Below are 10,959 nucleotides of genomic sequence, written 5' to 3'. Positions count from 1 at the left end.
CTTGTCACCGTGTCACCACATGTCCAAAATATTCATTGCATCAATTCAAGGGCAGTGAGTAGGGGGTGGAGGGACAGCTTGGCAATTTGATTCTTTCAAATTGGTTTTCCAATGATCAGACCTTTTACTTATAGCAGGACTGCGTGGGAAGTATAAAACCCTTCATCGGTGCAACTGGGAAGGAGTTGCATAGGTAGAGCGAAGTACCGATTAATCATGAACTTAAAATGGATTGCATATTGCAACCTTTGGCACCATCTGCAAATTGTGGGGGTGGGGTCGCCTGGTCTCTGCTGCCTTAAACGAACGTGCAGTATGTTCCGCGGGACTGCAAGTTGCAAAGCTCTTCAGTGCACGTGTCTCGTGCCTGTGAGTGTGTGTTTGTGAGTTGGGGGCTGTTGTTCGGTAGCCATCGGGCTTTCCGGATTGCTCGGCGCTGGCTTGCAAATGCAAGAGAAGGATGGAATGTGGAATGTTGACCGGGGAACCGATTCCTGTCGGAACGGTCCCATTTGCTGGAGAAATTCGATCCCTTCCACCTCCTTCCCGCTCCCCCCGCCCGCCTTCGGGCAGGAGGCGGGGCCGAGGACGCGGCTGCTGCTCAAAGTGGCGGAGCGCGGCGGCAGGAGGCAGGTGCACGGCACCCGCTAGTGGGGGTGCCTCAACTTCCGCGGGCGTTTAAATAGCAGCCTCTCTCCCCTCCCACCGGTAATAGGTGACCTGGCGGCCGAGGGTGGCGGGGGGACGGGGCCGAGGGAGACCCGGGAGCGAGCCTCCGCGGCACGTGGGCAGGTGCTGGGTGGCCCTGGGGCCAACTTTTGTAGCCCGCCTCTGGCGTTGGAGAAGAGGCGGCCCCGTGTGGAAATGGGGGCGGGCGGCGGCCGCTTCTCGGCCGCGGCCGGAGCGTCACCTAACGGTCCCCGAAGCGCTGCCGGGGGCGGGGGTGGGGGCTGCGGGGGCGGGGACGCCCGGCCCGCCGCGCCCGCGCCGCGGGAACCCCGCACAAAGCCCGCGGCGCGGGGGCGGCCGCCGCGCCCCCGCCCCGGGAACGGCCCGCAGCCCGTCGCCGTCCCCGTGCCGATTCCGGCGGGCGGCCGCAGGCGTTTGTTTGTTGGTTCCGCGCCGCCTTCCTCGCCGGATGGCTTCCTGTGACAGAGGTGATACACAGTTTCCAGAACTGTCTGGGGGCGGGAGCCGGAGCCGAGCCCGCTCGGGGCTGCTCGCCGCCGCTGCTTCCATCTCCCAACCGTTTCTCGCCGGCGCGCCCGCCCCAGCCCGAAGGTGCCGCCCCGGAGGGACTCTGGGAGGGGGACGGCGCGGCCGTTTCCAGCGGCGCAAGTGGCTTCTGGACGCGAGGGAGCGTTTGATTTGCAACTGGGGCCGAGCGGATTGGTGCAGCTGGCAGCGGCGGGGCGGGAGGAGCGGCGGCGGCGGCGGCGGCGGCGGCGGCGGCGGCGGGGGGTGGCCACTTTCGAATGGAGAGGGCGGCGGCGGGGACGCCGCTGCGGAGGCAGCGGGGCTTGGTTGCGCCAAGAGAAGGTGTCATCACTGCATCGGGGCTAATTCCGGCGGAGGTGCCGGGAGTTACTTTCCCCTCCTCCCGCGCTGTTGTTTCTGTCGCCTCGGGAGGAGGAGGAGGAGGAGGGGGGAGGGAGAGACGGAGGGAGGGAGGCAGGGAGGGAGGGAGGGAGGGGGCGGCGCTGAGCGGAGCCGCGGCCCTGCGCACACCTCAGCGGCTGCGGGAGCGGAGCGGTGCGTTCTGCGATGCGGGGCGGTGTCCCAGCTCCCCACCCCGGGCTTTCTCCTCTTGGGGCCCCCCATCCCGCCCTTCTCACTCCTCGTTCGGGCTCCCCACCCCCGGACTCCCCATCCCGGGTTCCCTCACCTCGAGCTCTCCTCACCCCGAGCTCCTCCGGCCCGGGGCTCCCCCTCCCGGGCGCGTGGAGGCGGCCGTAGTCCTGGCGCCCGGTGAATGCAGCGAGCAAACAAAAAAGCGGGCGATTTAAACGTGCCTTCGAAACCCGTTAGGAATGCGTCGTCACCCGGAGACCGTTTAAAAGCAGCTTTTACCTGGCTTTCTAGTAACGGGGGGGGGGGGGGGGCGCCTCGTCCTCTTCACTCCAGCGAAGGGGAATTTAAATTTTCTTTCTGTAAAACGATAGCTGCAGTGAGTGAATGACTTAAAAAAGCCACATATTTTAGGAAAGTGGGAGAGAATCTGAGGTTTCTAGTAATGGGAACGCTCTTTCCCAAGGTTTTAAGTGAACTGTTTATGCTTTTTAGAAAAGCTGCTGTGAAAGGCTAGCTCTCTAGCTACTTGTAGTTCAATGCTGACACCTTTCAAAGCTAATGAAGTAGTTTTAACATACAGAGAAATAATTTCCCTATAAGCTCATTTAGGTAGTGAGTGACCAGTGAATGTTTAGATGTTTAGGTCAAATCACAGTTAATCACTTCTAGCTCAAGAAAGGAAGATTTTGCATAACTTAATCTGATTTAACACCTTCGATACTTTTTTGAAGTAGAGTGGACAACATATGAAGGGGAGATCCATTCCTAGCAAATTCCAGCAACCCAGAGTTTTATATTGCCCTTTTATCCTAGACGTCGTAGTTTCATTTAATGCCTGTTTTAAGTCAGATGACTTTCCGATTGTTGGTGTTTTATGGTCTTTCTTGAGCCTTTATATTTTTGTGTGTGTAGTTTACCAGGTATTTTCATTTCAGCATCTAAACAAATATAATTTTCAGCGATTTAACTGTTAGGTTTCCTCATTTCTCCCTTCATCCCGGTACTAGCAGAGATAAGGGGCAGTTGCCTGAACTTGCAGTAGAACTTGAACTTGATTACATTTTAAGGTCACAGTCTGCTTTCTAGTAACAAAGGTGGTTGGTTATGGGTGGGTTGCCACAGATTTAAACTGGATAGATACTCGTTTAAAGGGGGAGAAAAACCCTTATTTTCTTCTCCAGCCTATAAGCTAGTGTTTTATTCTTTATATTATTTGCCAGGGTTGAAGGAGTAGCTGTAAAGGGAAAACAATGAAAAATAAGCACGCATTTCCATTAGGGAAATGTCATATTTTTAGAAACATGAACTGTTGCTTGCGCAAAAGCTTGGGAGAAAAGAGTTAACTGAAAAAACTTGGAGGACTTGGTGACAATAAAAACAGACCTCTATGTGCCTCACTTATAGTGGGCCCTCAATAAATAATCGATTTTGACTTGGAGTTGTTAGTAGCTTAAAAAAGTATTATACAAGTGATAGTGTAAATACAAAGGAGTTCTGGTGGCACAGTGGTTAAAGCGATTGACTGCTAACTGAGCGGTTGGCAGTTCAAAACTACCAGTGGCTTCTGGGGAGAAAGATGTGGCAGCCTGCTTCTGTAGAGATTTACAGCCTTGGAAACCCAGTGGGGTCACTGTGAGTAGGAATGGACTCAGTGGGTGGATGGGGAGTACATGTACATTGTAAATAAGAAAACACCGAGAAACAAGTAAAGTAAAAACGTCAATTCCCACCACTCAGATCGCCACTGTTGCTTTACAGATCATTTTCTGTGTGTGTGTTTTAATGAAAGTGAGCCCATACTATGTTGGCTGCTAACTGAAAGGTTGGCGGTTTGAACCCACCAGCTGCTCTTTGGAAGAAAAGACATGGTGATTTGTTCTCCTAAAGACCTGAAAATGTAATGGGCAGTTCTACTCTACACTACAGGCCACTGTGAGTTGGAATCAACTCGACTGTACACATCAACAACAATGCAGGTCTGTCAGGAGCTTTTTTTCCTGTTAGCTATCTTGGTTTTATTTTATCTAATACTGAAACTTACTCAGATTTCTACAGTTGGCCTCAGAATACAGTCAGAGCAACTTTGCCCAAATCACTGTCCAGTGGAGGAACATGCGCTGCATCTGGTTATTCTCCCTTAATAGATTTTAATCTCTACTATCTTTTGACAAAATATCTGACACTAAGGAGGCAAGCCTTTGGAAATAAAATCATGGCTGGATTAAGGAAAAAAAAAAGAAATCAAAGTAGTGTTTTATTCTAATTTAGAATGTAGAGATCAAGAGTTTGAAAAATACTTTAAAGAATATTGTTTGCACGATGTGTTTACCCACAGACTTGTGGAAAAAAGAATTGTCAAATATTTGTGTTTCGATACTGAGGTGGTTGGAACAGCAAACGTTAAGACATCAAACACTGATCGTATCCCACACCTTCAGGGTTAGTTGGGAGGAGGCATATGAATTTGTCACGTTTCCGCTTCTTTAGCTCACCTTCCTGTTTGTGAAGCTCTTCCCTGTCCAGTGTTATGGGGCACCTGTGATGCCATTACGTTAATGCTGTGTCAGTTTGCATTATAAACCCTGTTTTTCCACAAGCTTTATAGACTTCCTCCAGAGAAAAAGGGGACATTATGAAAATCTTTGCCAGTACTTCTTGCTCTTTTATATGGATTGGTATTTAAAAATTTGTCTTGTTACAATAGTGGGAGTTATGCCAGTTTTAAACTTCTTTCCTTTCCCTTGTCCAAGCCTGTAACTTAAAAAATTGGCACCATATTCGACAGTGCCTTTTTTTTTTTTTTTAAAGTAAAGGGTAGGTTTCCTTGGAGTTCTCGGAAGGCTATCAGAAGTCTAGTAGGAACTTTAGTTGGGAAAGTATTTTAATTCCTGAGACGTAGAAGTTGTTTCCTTGGAAGTTTTAGTGTTCAGGCTGTTTTCTCCATTTTCAAGATTTTGTAGCACTTTATAAGTGATCATGTGTTTAACATTTGGACGATTAATATCTAATTGTTATCTTCGTAGAATATAATGGCTCAGAAAATTTGAGGCTTGATTGAAAGAGAATGTATTGTCACTTGCTTAGTGTACTTTTCATGTAAAAATATTGGCCCATGATCATGAGGGACCACAGTTGATGGGCTCGAATGGAGTAGTTACTCTGTATTCCTAGTAGGTGTAGGAGTGGCCCTTTTACTTGTGAGTGGAAGTGACACCTTGTCTGTAACTTAGCTAGGGTTGAGTATCAGGGAATTGAGGGAAAATCTACCCTAAGTGGAGACTGAACCTAGACTCTGGCAATGTTATTGTGGATTTATGTAGACTAGAACTCGAATGATTCCTAAGGATGCTTTTCCTCACCTTGAAAGCAACAAAAGTAAAGACTGCCAGATTGGGGATGGGAAGCTTAGACACGGGGGAAGGGTGTGTGTATTTTTGTGATTAATCTTTCTTAATATCTAGACCAGAGGGCTATGATGTGTGCTCAACATGCTGAAAGACCAAACTTTAAGTTACTCTAAAACAAGTCTAGTGTTTATTTTTTGCTGTTGGTTCAGCAGGTAGTCAAGATATAAAAAGGCAACTGAGGACCGTTGAAGTAAGTTCATTTTTACAACCATTGGTTCTTTTGGTCTTATTTATTGAGGGAATTCAACCACAGTCTTGTCATGTTTTGAAAGCACTCACAATTGGCAATAATACTTTTTTAATATTGATCATTTGTAATGCCAACACAGGAGATTTTTATTAATTTGAAGATTCATAATTGCTTCCAATTTCTAAGCAGTTATTTTAAGGAAAGATCTCAGTGGTGAGGATGCAAACTGAAGAATAAAGTGGGCATCCCATACCCCACCCCTTGCTCCTTACTCCGTGGTGGTGGTTGTGTGCCATCTAGTCAACTCTGACTCGGTGACCCTATAGGACAGAGTAGGGTTTCTTAGATTGTAATCGTTATGAGAGCAGATCACCAGGTCTTGTCTCCTGCGGTACAGCTGGGGGTTCAAACCACCAACCTTTTGAAAGGTTAGCAGCTGAGCACTTGACCAGTGAGCACCAGGTCTCCTTTTACTCTGTAATAAGGAGCAGGAGATAGCAAGGTTACCAAGTTGCTTGAGGTTAGCTGCACGGTTTGTACCTTTGTTTTGCACAAAGTATACTAAATGTTATTTAAAAATTTTCCTGATTACTCATGGCTGTCTTTAGGAGTGTCAGTTATTTCAGTGTTGAAATATAACGATGCACTTAAGATGTGTAGGCTGCATCCTGGTGGCTTATAATTTTTTTTAAAAGTCAGGGACATCTTCGAGATCTATAGCCTGTGGTGGCGCTTCTTCCCAGAAGATGCAGGCTCTGCTGAAATTTGGATGGCATTTCAGGAGCTCTGTGGATTCCCTTTTGTGCATCCTGGAATTCCAGTTAAACTTTTTAATTCTGGTGACTTTTTATAGTTTATCTCTGCTCCTTTTATTGCTGCTGTTAACTGTGTATTGTTAAAATGCTTGTCTACAACAGTCATTTTTCTGCTTATTGGTTATTGGCTTGAACATGAGATAAGAAGCTTGTTATAAGTTTTTATTACTTGGCATATGCTGGCCACAAGTAGGTGTCTCCAGGATTTTCTTTTGATAACACTTCATGGGTTTTTAGATGCGTCCTGTTTTTCGATTACTTAGAGCACCCCCCTCTTCCCATCCCACTCCTTTTTTTTCTGTGGTTGCTTGTCCGTGTTCTAGGTAGGTGAGACCCTTGGCTGAGCTAGGGGGTTCCTAAGGAGTGAGCATGTCTGATCCTTACCTTTGTAAGCTTTAAGGTACTTGTCAGTTGCCCAGAGCCTGGTAGTTGATTTGTATTTAACTAAACTTATGTAATGCTGGTTTACAAATGTCATGTCAGTCTGTTGATTTATAGCAGGGATCAGCAAACTTCTTCTCTAAAGAGCTGGATAGTAAATATTTTAGGCTTTGTGGGCTGTATGTCTCTGCCGCAGTTTTCCAACTCTGCCGTTGTAGTGCTAAAGCAGCCGTAGACCAAAGGTACACGAATGAGCGAGGCTGTGTTCCAATAAAACTTTATTTATGCATACTGAAATGTAAATTTTAGGTGATTTTCCTGTGTCATGAAATGTACTTTTGATTCTCTTTCTCAACCTTTTAAAAACGTAAACACCATTCTTAGCTAAGGGGCTGCGGGCACCATTAGGCTTGTGGGTTGTAGTTTGTGGATCCCGGGTTTATAGTGAGACAGCAGTATCTAGTCTAGGGATTGTTTGTTTCTGCTGGTGGTTCAGTTCCCTTTCTGTCTGGAACCTGAGAAAACAAGTTAAATCAGAAGTTTGTTTGATAAATGTGGAGAGAGTTCAACAGGCTGTTGGCTGTGGTTCTTAACTCTTGGGTTCCAGGGCTCTTTCTGAGACTCTCGTTAGCCGCTGTGAAGCTGACTCTGCCTTACGGCCACCCCAACCCGCACAGAGTAGAACTGCTGCCTAAGGCTTTCAGGACTGACCTTCCGGAAGCAGATTGCCTCTGCTGAGGCACCTCTGAGTGGGTTTGAACCACCAGCCTTTTGGTTAGTAGTCAGCGCTTAGCCGTTTGTGCCACTCAGGGACTTCTTATGGGAACCTCTATACCTCGAAGGAAACCCTGGTGGCGTAGTGGTTAAGAGCTACAGCTACTAACCAGAAGGTCAGGAGTTCAAATCCACCAGGCGCTCCTTGGAAACTCAGTGGGGCAGTTCTGCTCTGTCCTGTAGGGTTGCTATGAGTCGGAATCAACTTGAAGGCAGCGGGTTTGGTTTTGGTTTTTATACCTCGAAGCCCTGGTGGCGCAGTGGTGGAGATAGGGCTGCTGCTAACCAAAAGGTTGGGTGTTCGACTCCACCAGCCTCTCCCTGGAAACTCTATGGGGCAGTTCTGCTCTATCCTGTAGGGTCACTGTGAGTCAGAATTGACTCAACGGCAATTTTTTTTTTTTATACCTAGGGAAAGGAGCCCTGGTGGCACTGTGGTTAAGTGCTCTGCTACTAAATGGAAGGTAAGTGGTTTGAACCCAACAGCTGCTCCATGGGTGAAAGATGTGGCAGTCAGCGTCTGTAAAGTGCCCCATTGGAAACCCTTTGGGGCAGTTTTACTCTGTCCTGTAGGGTCGCTGTGAGTCAGAATCAACTCTGTGGCAACAGGTTTGGTTTGGGTTTTGGTATACTTAGGAAAACACACCTTAACAGTCCTGCCCCCCATGGGGGCCAGGTCAAGAAACCTTGTGTTGTGAGAAGATATTGCGTGCTGTTGAGTAGATTCCGACTCACAGGGGCCTTACATGACTGAGTAAAACCACCCCCATAGGGTTTTCTCGGCTTTAATTTGTACAGAAGCAGATTGCCAGGTCTTTTTCCCACGGAGCTGCTGGGTGGGTTCCAACCACCAACCTTTTGGTTACCAGCCGAGACCTTAACTGTTGCTCTACCAGGGCTCCTTGTGTAAAGGGATAGGCATTATAAACGGAGGGAAGTGACGTCACTCCAAGCAGCAGGTGTGTTTGCCACACTGTTCGGAGTTAATGCCTGCTGGTCAGGACTCATACCCCTGTGGCAGTGTGCAGGGAACTACTAACACGTTCTTCCTCGAGCTCTACCTGTTCTGTGTTCCACCAGCCAGAGCAGCAGTTGAAACCATCTTCCTATCAGCCTGTAGAGAAACCATGTTTCAAGTTCCAAGGGGACAAATTGTTCATTGATTGCATATGAATAGTCTGCTCCCTGGTAACATACGGTGCCTGGCCTTAATCTTACAAATATCCCCTTTCTAAATCCCAGTGGATGTCCCGGAGAGGGAGGAGAGGGAAGCCCCTGGGTCGAGGTACCTGAGAGGAGGAGGCTGACGCAGGAGAGTGCCTGCCTGTGTTAGGAACTAGCCTTTCCTTCTGCCGCAGGGCTTTGCTCTAGACCCAGCTGTGCAGTTTTGCTCAAGCAGCTTTACTCCAGAATTGAACGTGGAATCACCGGGTTACAAAGTCTGACTTCAGGACAATTCATACTTAAGATTGGACTGTCATAAAGCCTGTCATATTAAAATTTTGAGTTAAATAATAAATGGTTTGTAATAACAAACACATGCACTACTTTGTGATGCTCATGAAAACATTGTGTGGTTTGGAAGTGCTTCTTAAGTGTTCTGTATGCATGGAAAGGTAAAACATGTACTGCGTACTAAGATAAACGTTTGACTAACTGGTGCTAAATCAGTCCTGTACGTACCTGTTCCGACTTACCTACAAATTCGACTTAAGGACAGATTTAGGAACGAATCTTTGTTAGTAACCCAGACACTGCCTGTACTCGTCTTTAAAATTAGACAAGGTAGATTAAATTATCTCTGAAATCTCTGTTAGCAGTGCAGTGATGACTTTATGGGTTCCTTTTGAGAAGATTTCTGGTAGACATAGTCTATGATGTGGAACTTTTTTTGGGAACATTTTATTGTGTTTTAGGTGAGAGTTTACACAGCAAATTAGTTTCTCGTTCAACAATTAAAACTCAAATTATTCCGTGGTATTGGTCGCTGTCCCCACAATGTGCCAGCACTCTCCCCATTTTCACCCTGCTTTCCTCATCTAGTTTCCCTGCACCTCCTTGCCTTCTCATCTTCGCTTTTGGGCAAATATTGCCCTTTTGGTCTCATATAGTTAGTTCTAAGAAGCACATTCCTCACAGGTGTTACTGTTTATTTTATAGGACAATCTATTATTTGGCTGAAAGGTGGCCTCTGGGAGTGGCTTCCATTCCAGGTTAAAAGGGTGTCTTAGGGCGATAGTCTCAGGAGTTCCTCCAGTCTCTATCAGTCCAATAAGTCTGGTCTTTTTCATGAATTTGAGTTTTATTCTACGCTTTTATTCCATTCTGACCGGCACCTCCTATCGCGTCCTAGTCAGAGTGCTTGGTTGTGGGTTTGAGACTTGGAGCTTTAGCCTCAGAGAACGCTTTGCAGATCTTGCTGCTGGGTTTTGGATCATCTTATGTTTCCCTGACCGTTCTAACAAGACTTGTACAATTCTGGTGAAATGTTTTCATACGTAACTTAGATGATGTGTAAGGGAAGCTTTCGTTAAGTGTGTCAGCTGTGTCTTCTAACATGCAACGTTAGGAGTTTCTCTGTCACTTTTACAACACTTGTAAGTTTTTGGTGACTTAACATTGTTAATGGTGACCGATGGTTTCTGACAACCAGCTATAATCAGGGAACAAAGTTCCTCAAAAACAGCTGCATTTCAGTCTTTGTGCAGTGTGATCGTCATTAACTGGTTGAGTCTGGTTTCTGCAGAAGCTGCTTGTATACCCCAAGTAAGAACATCTGGTTTAAGCATTTAAAAATCTTTTAAATTACCCTGTAGACACTTTGCATTTATTGATTTATTCCACCCTTGGTGGAATAATAGCTTGTAGACTCCTTTCCCATCTTTATCTTTACCTTTTTCATTCAGAAACTGTTGTTAACATACTCGCTTTTCTAAAGTGCCGTTCTTTAATGAACTTTTAAAGTTTGACCTGAGGATTTGTGTGTGTGTGTATGTGTGTTGTGTAAATTAGAATCTGGTTCAGAGACCTAAAGGCAATATGAAACGCAGACTTCTGGTTACAGTGAAGTGCTTTAGAAAATTAAACTATTTTCATATACTCCGAAGAGATTAGTGTTCTTTGGGAAACTGTTAAAGTGTCAGAAGAGGAATAGGTCAGGCAGGGCAAATAGACTTCATCTCTCCTATGAATTCTGATTGGGTGATAGCAGTGTATTAAAGATTCTAAGGTCATGTCTGAGCTTGTGGAAATGATTGAACAAATTGATTAACCATGTCTACCATGGCGGAGGGAAAGGGTAGCCATCTGTAGAACGGGGCTTTTTTATTTTCATTTTTTTCCAAAATAGTACTACCTTCAAAATTGGTAAGTATCTTAATATGGGTTCTCTACAGGAAAAAAACCAGTGAAATGTATATAGAAATCTACTTCACTGAAATGGCTTATGCAGTTGTTGGGTTTGGTGAGTCCCAAATCTGTGAGTCTGGTTGGAGGCTGGAGACCTCTCCTGTCTTGTGGGATTGTAGGGGCTGGCGAATCCAAGAGCTGCAGGTCGGGCGACAGGCTGGAGATTTCCGCAGGCTTGTCCCAAGAACTATCC

The 10,959-nt window shown here is 46.4% G+C and overlaps 1 protein-coding gene across 3 annotated transcripts in view; it reads left to right on the top strand.

Annotated features, from left to right (window-relative positions):
• The first annotated feature begins 287 nt into the window (after positions 1 to 287).
• Positions 288 to 10,959, top strand: part of JADE1 (jade family PHD finger 1) — a 61,955-nt gene continuing 51,283 nt past the window's right edge. For 2 of the 3 annotated variants that reach the window (XM_049885332.1, XM_049885331.1), the window contains exon 1: positions 1,050 to 1,157. In XM_049885332.1, coding sequence (XP_049741289.1) covers positions 1,139 to 1,157 — 19 coding nt within the window. In that variant the 5' untranslated portion in view covers positions 1,050 to 1,138. Of the gene's footprint in view, positions 709 to 1,049; positions 1,158 to 10,959 lie in introns of those variants that run through there. The other variant, XM_049885333.1, reaches the window with a different exon arrangement.

This window comes from Elephas maximus, chromosome 5, assembly GCF_024166365.1.
Source record: "Elephas maximus indicus isolate mEleMax1 chromosome 5, mEleMax1 primary haplotype, whole genome shotgun sequence".
Classification (NCBI taxonomy): domain Eukaryota; kingdom Metazoa; phylum Chordata; class Mammalia; order Proboscidea; family Elephantidae; genus Elephas; species Elephas maximus.
This window is presented reverse-complemented; position numbering and strand designations above follow the sequence as displayed.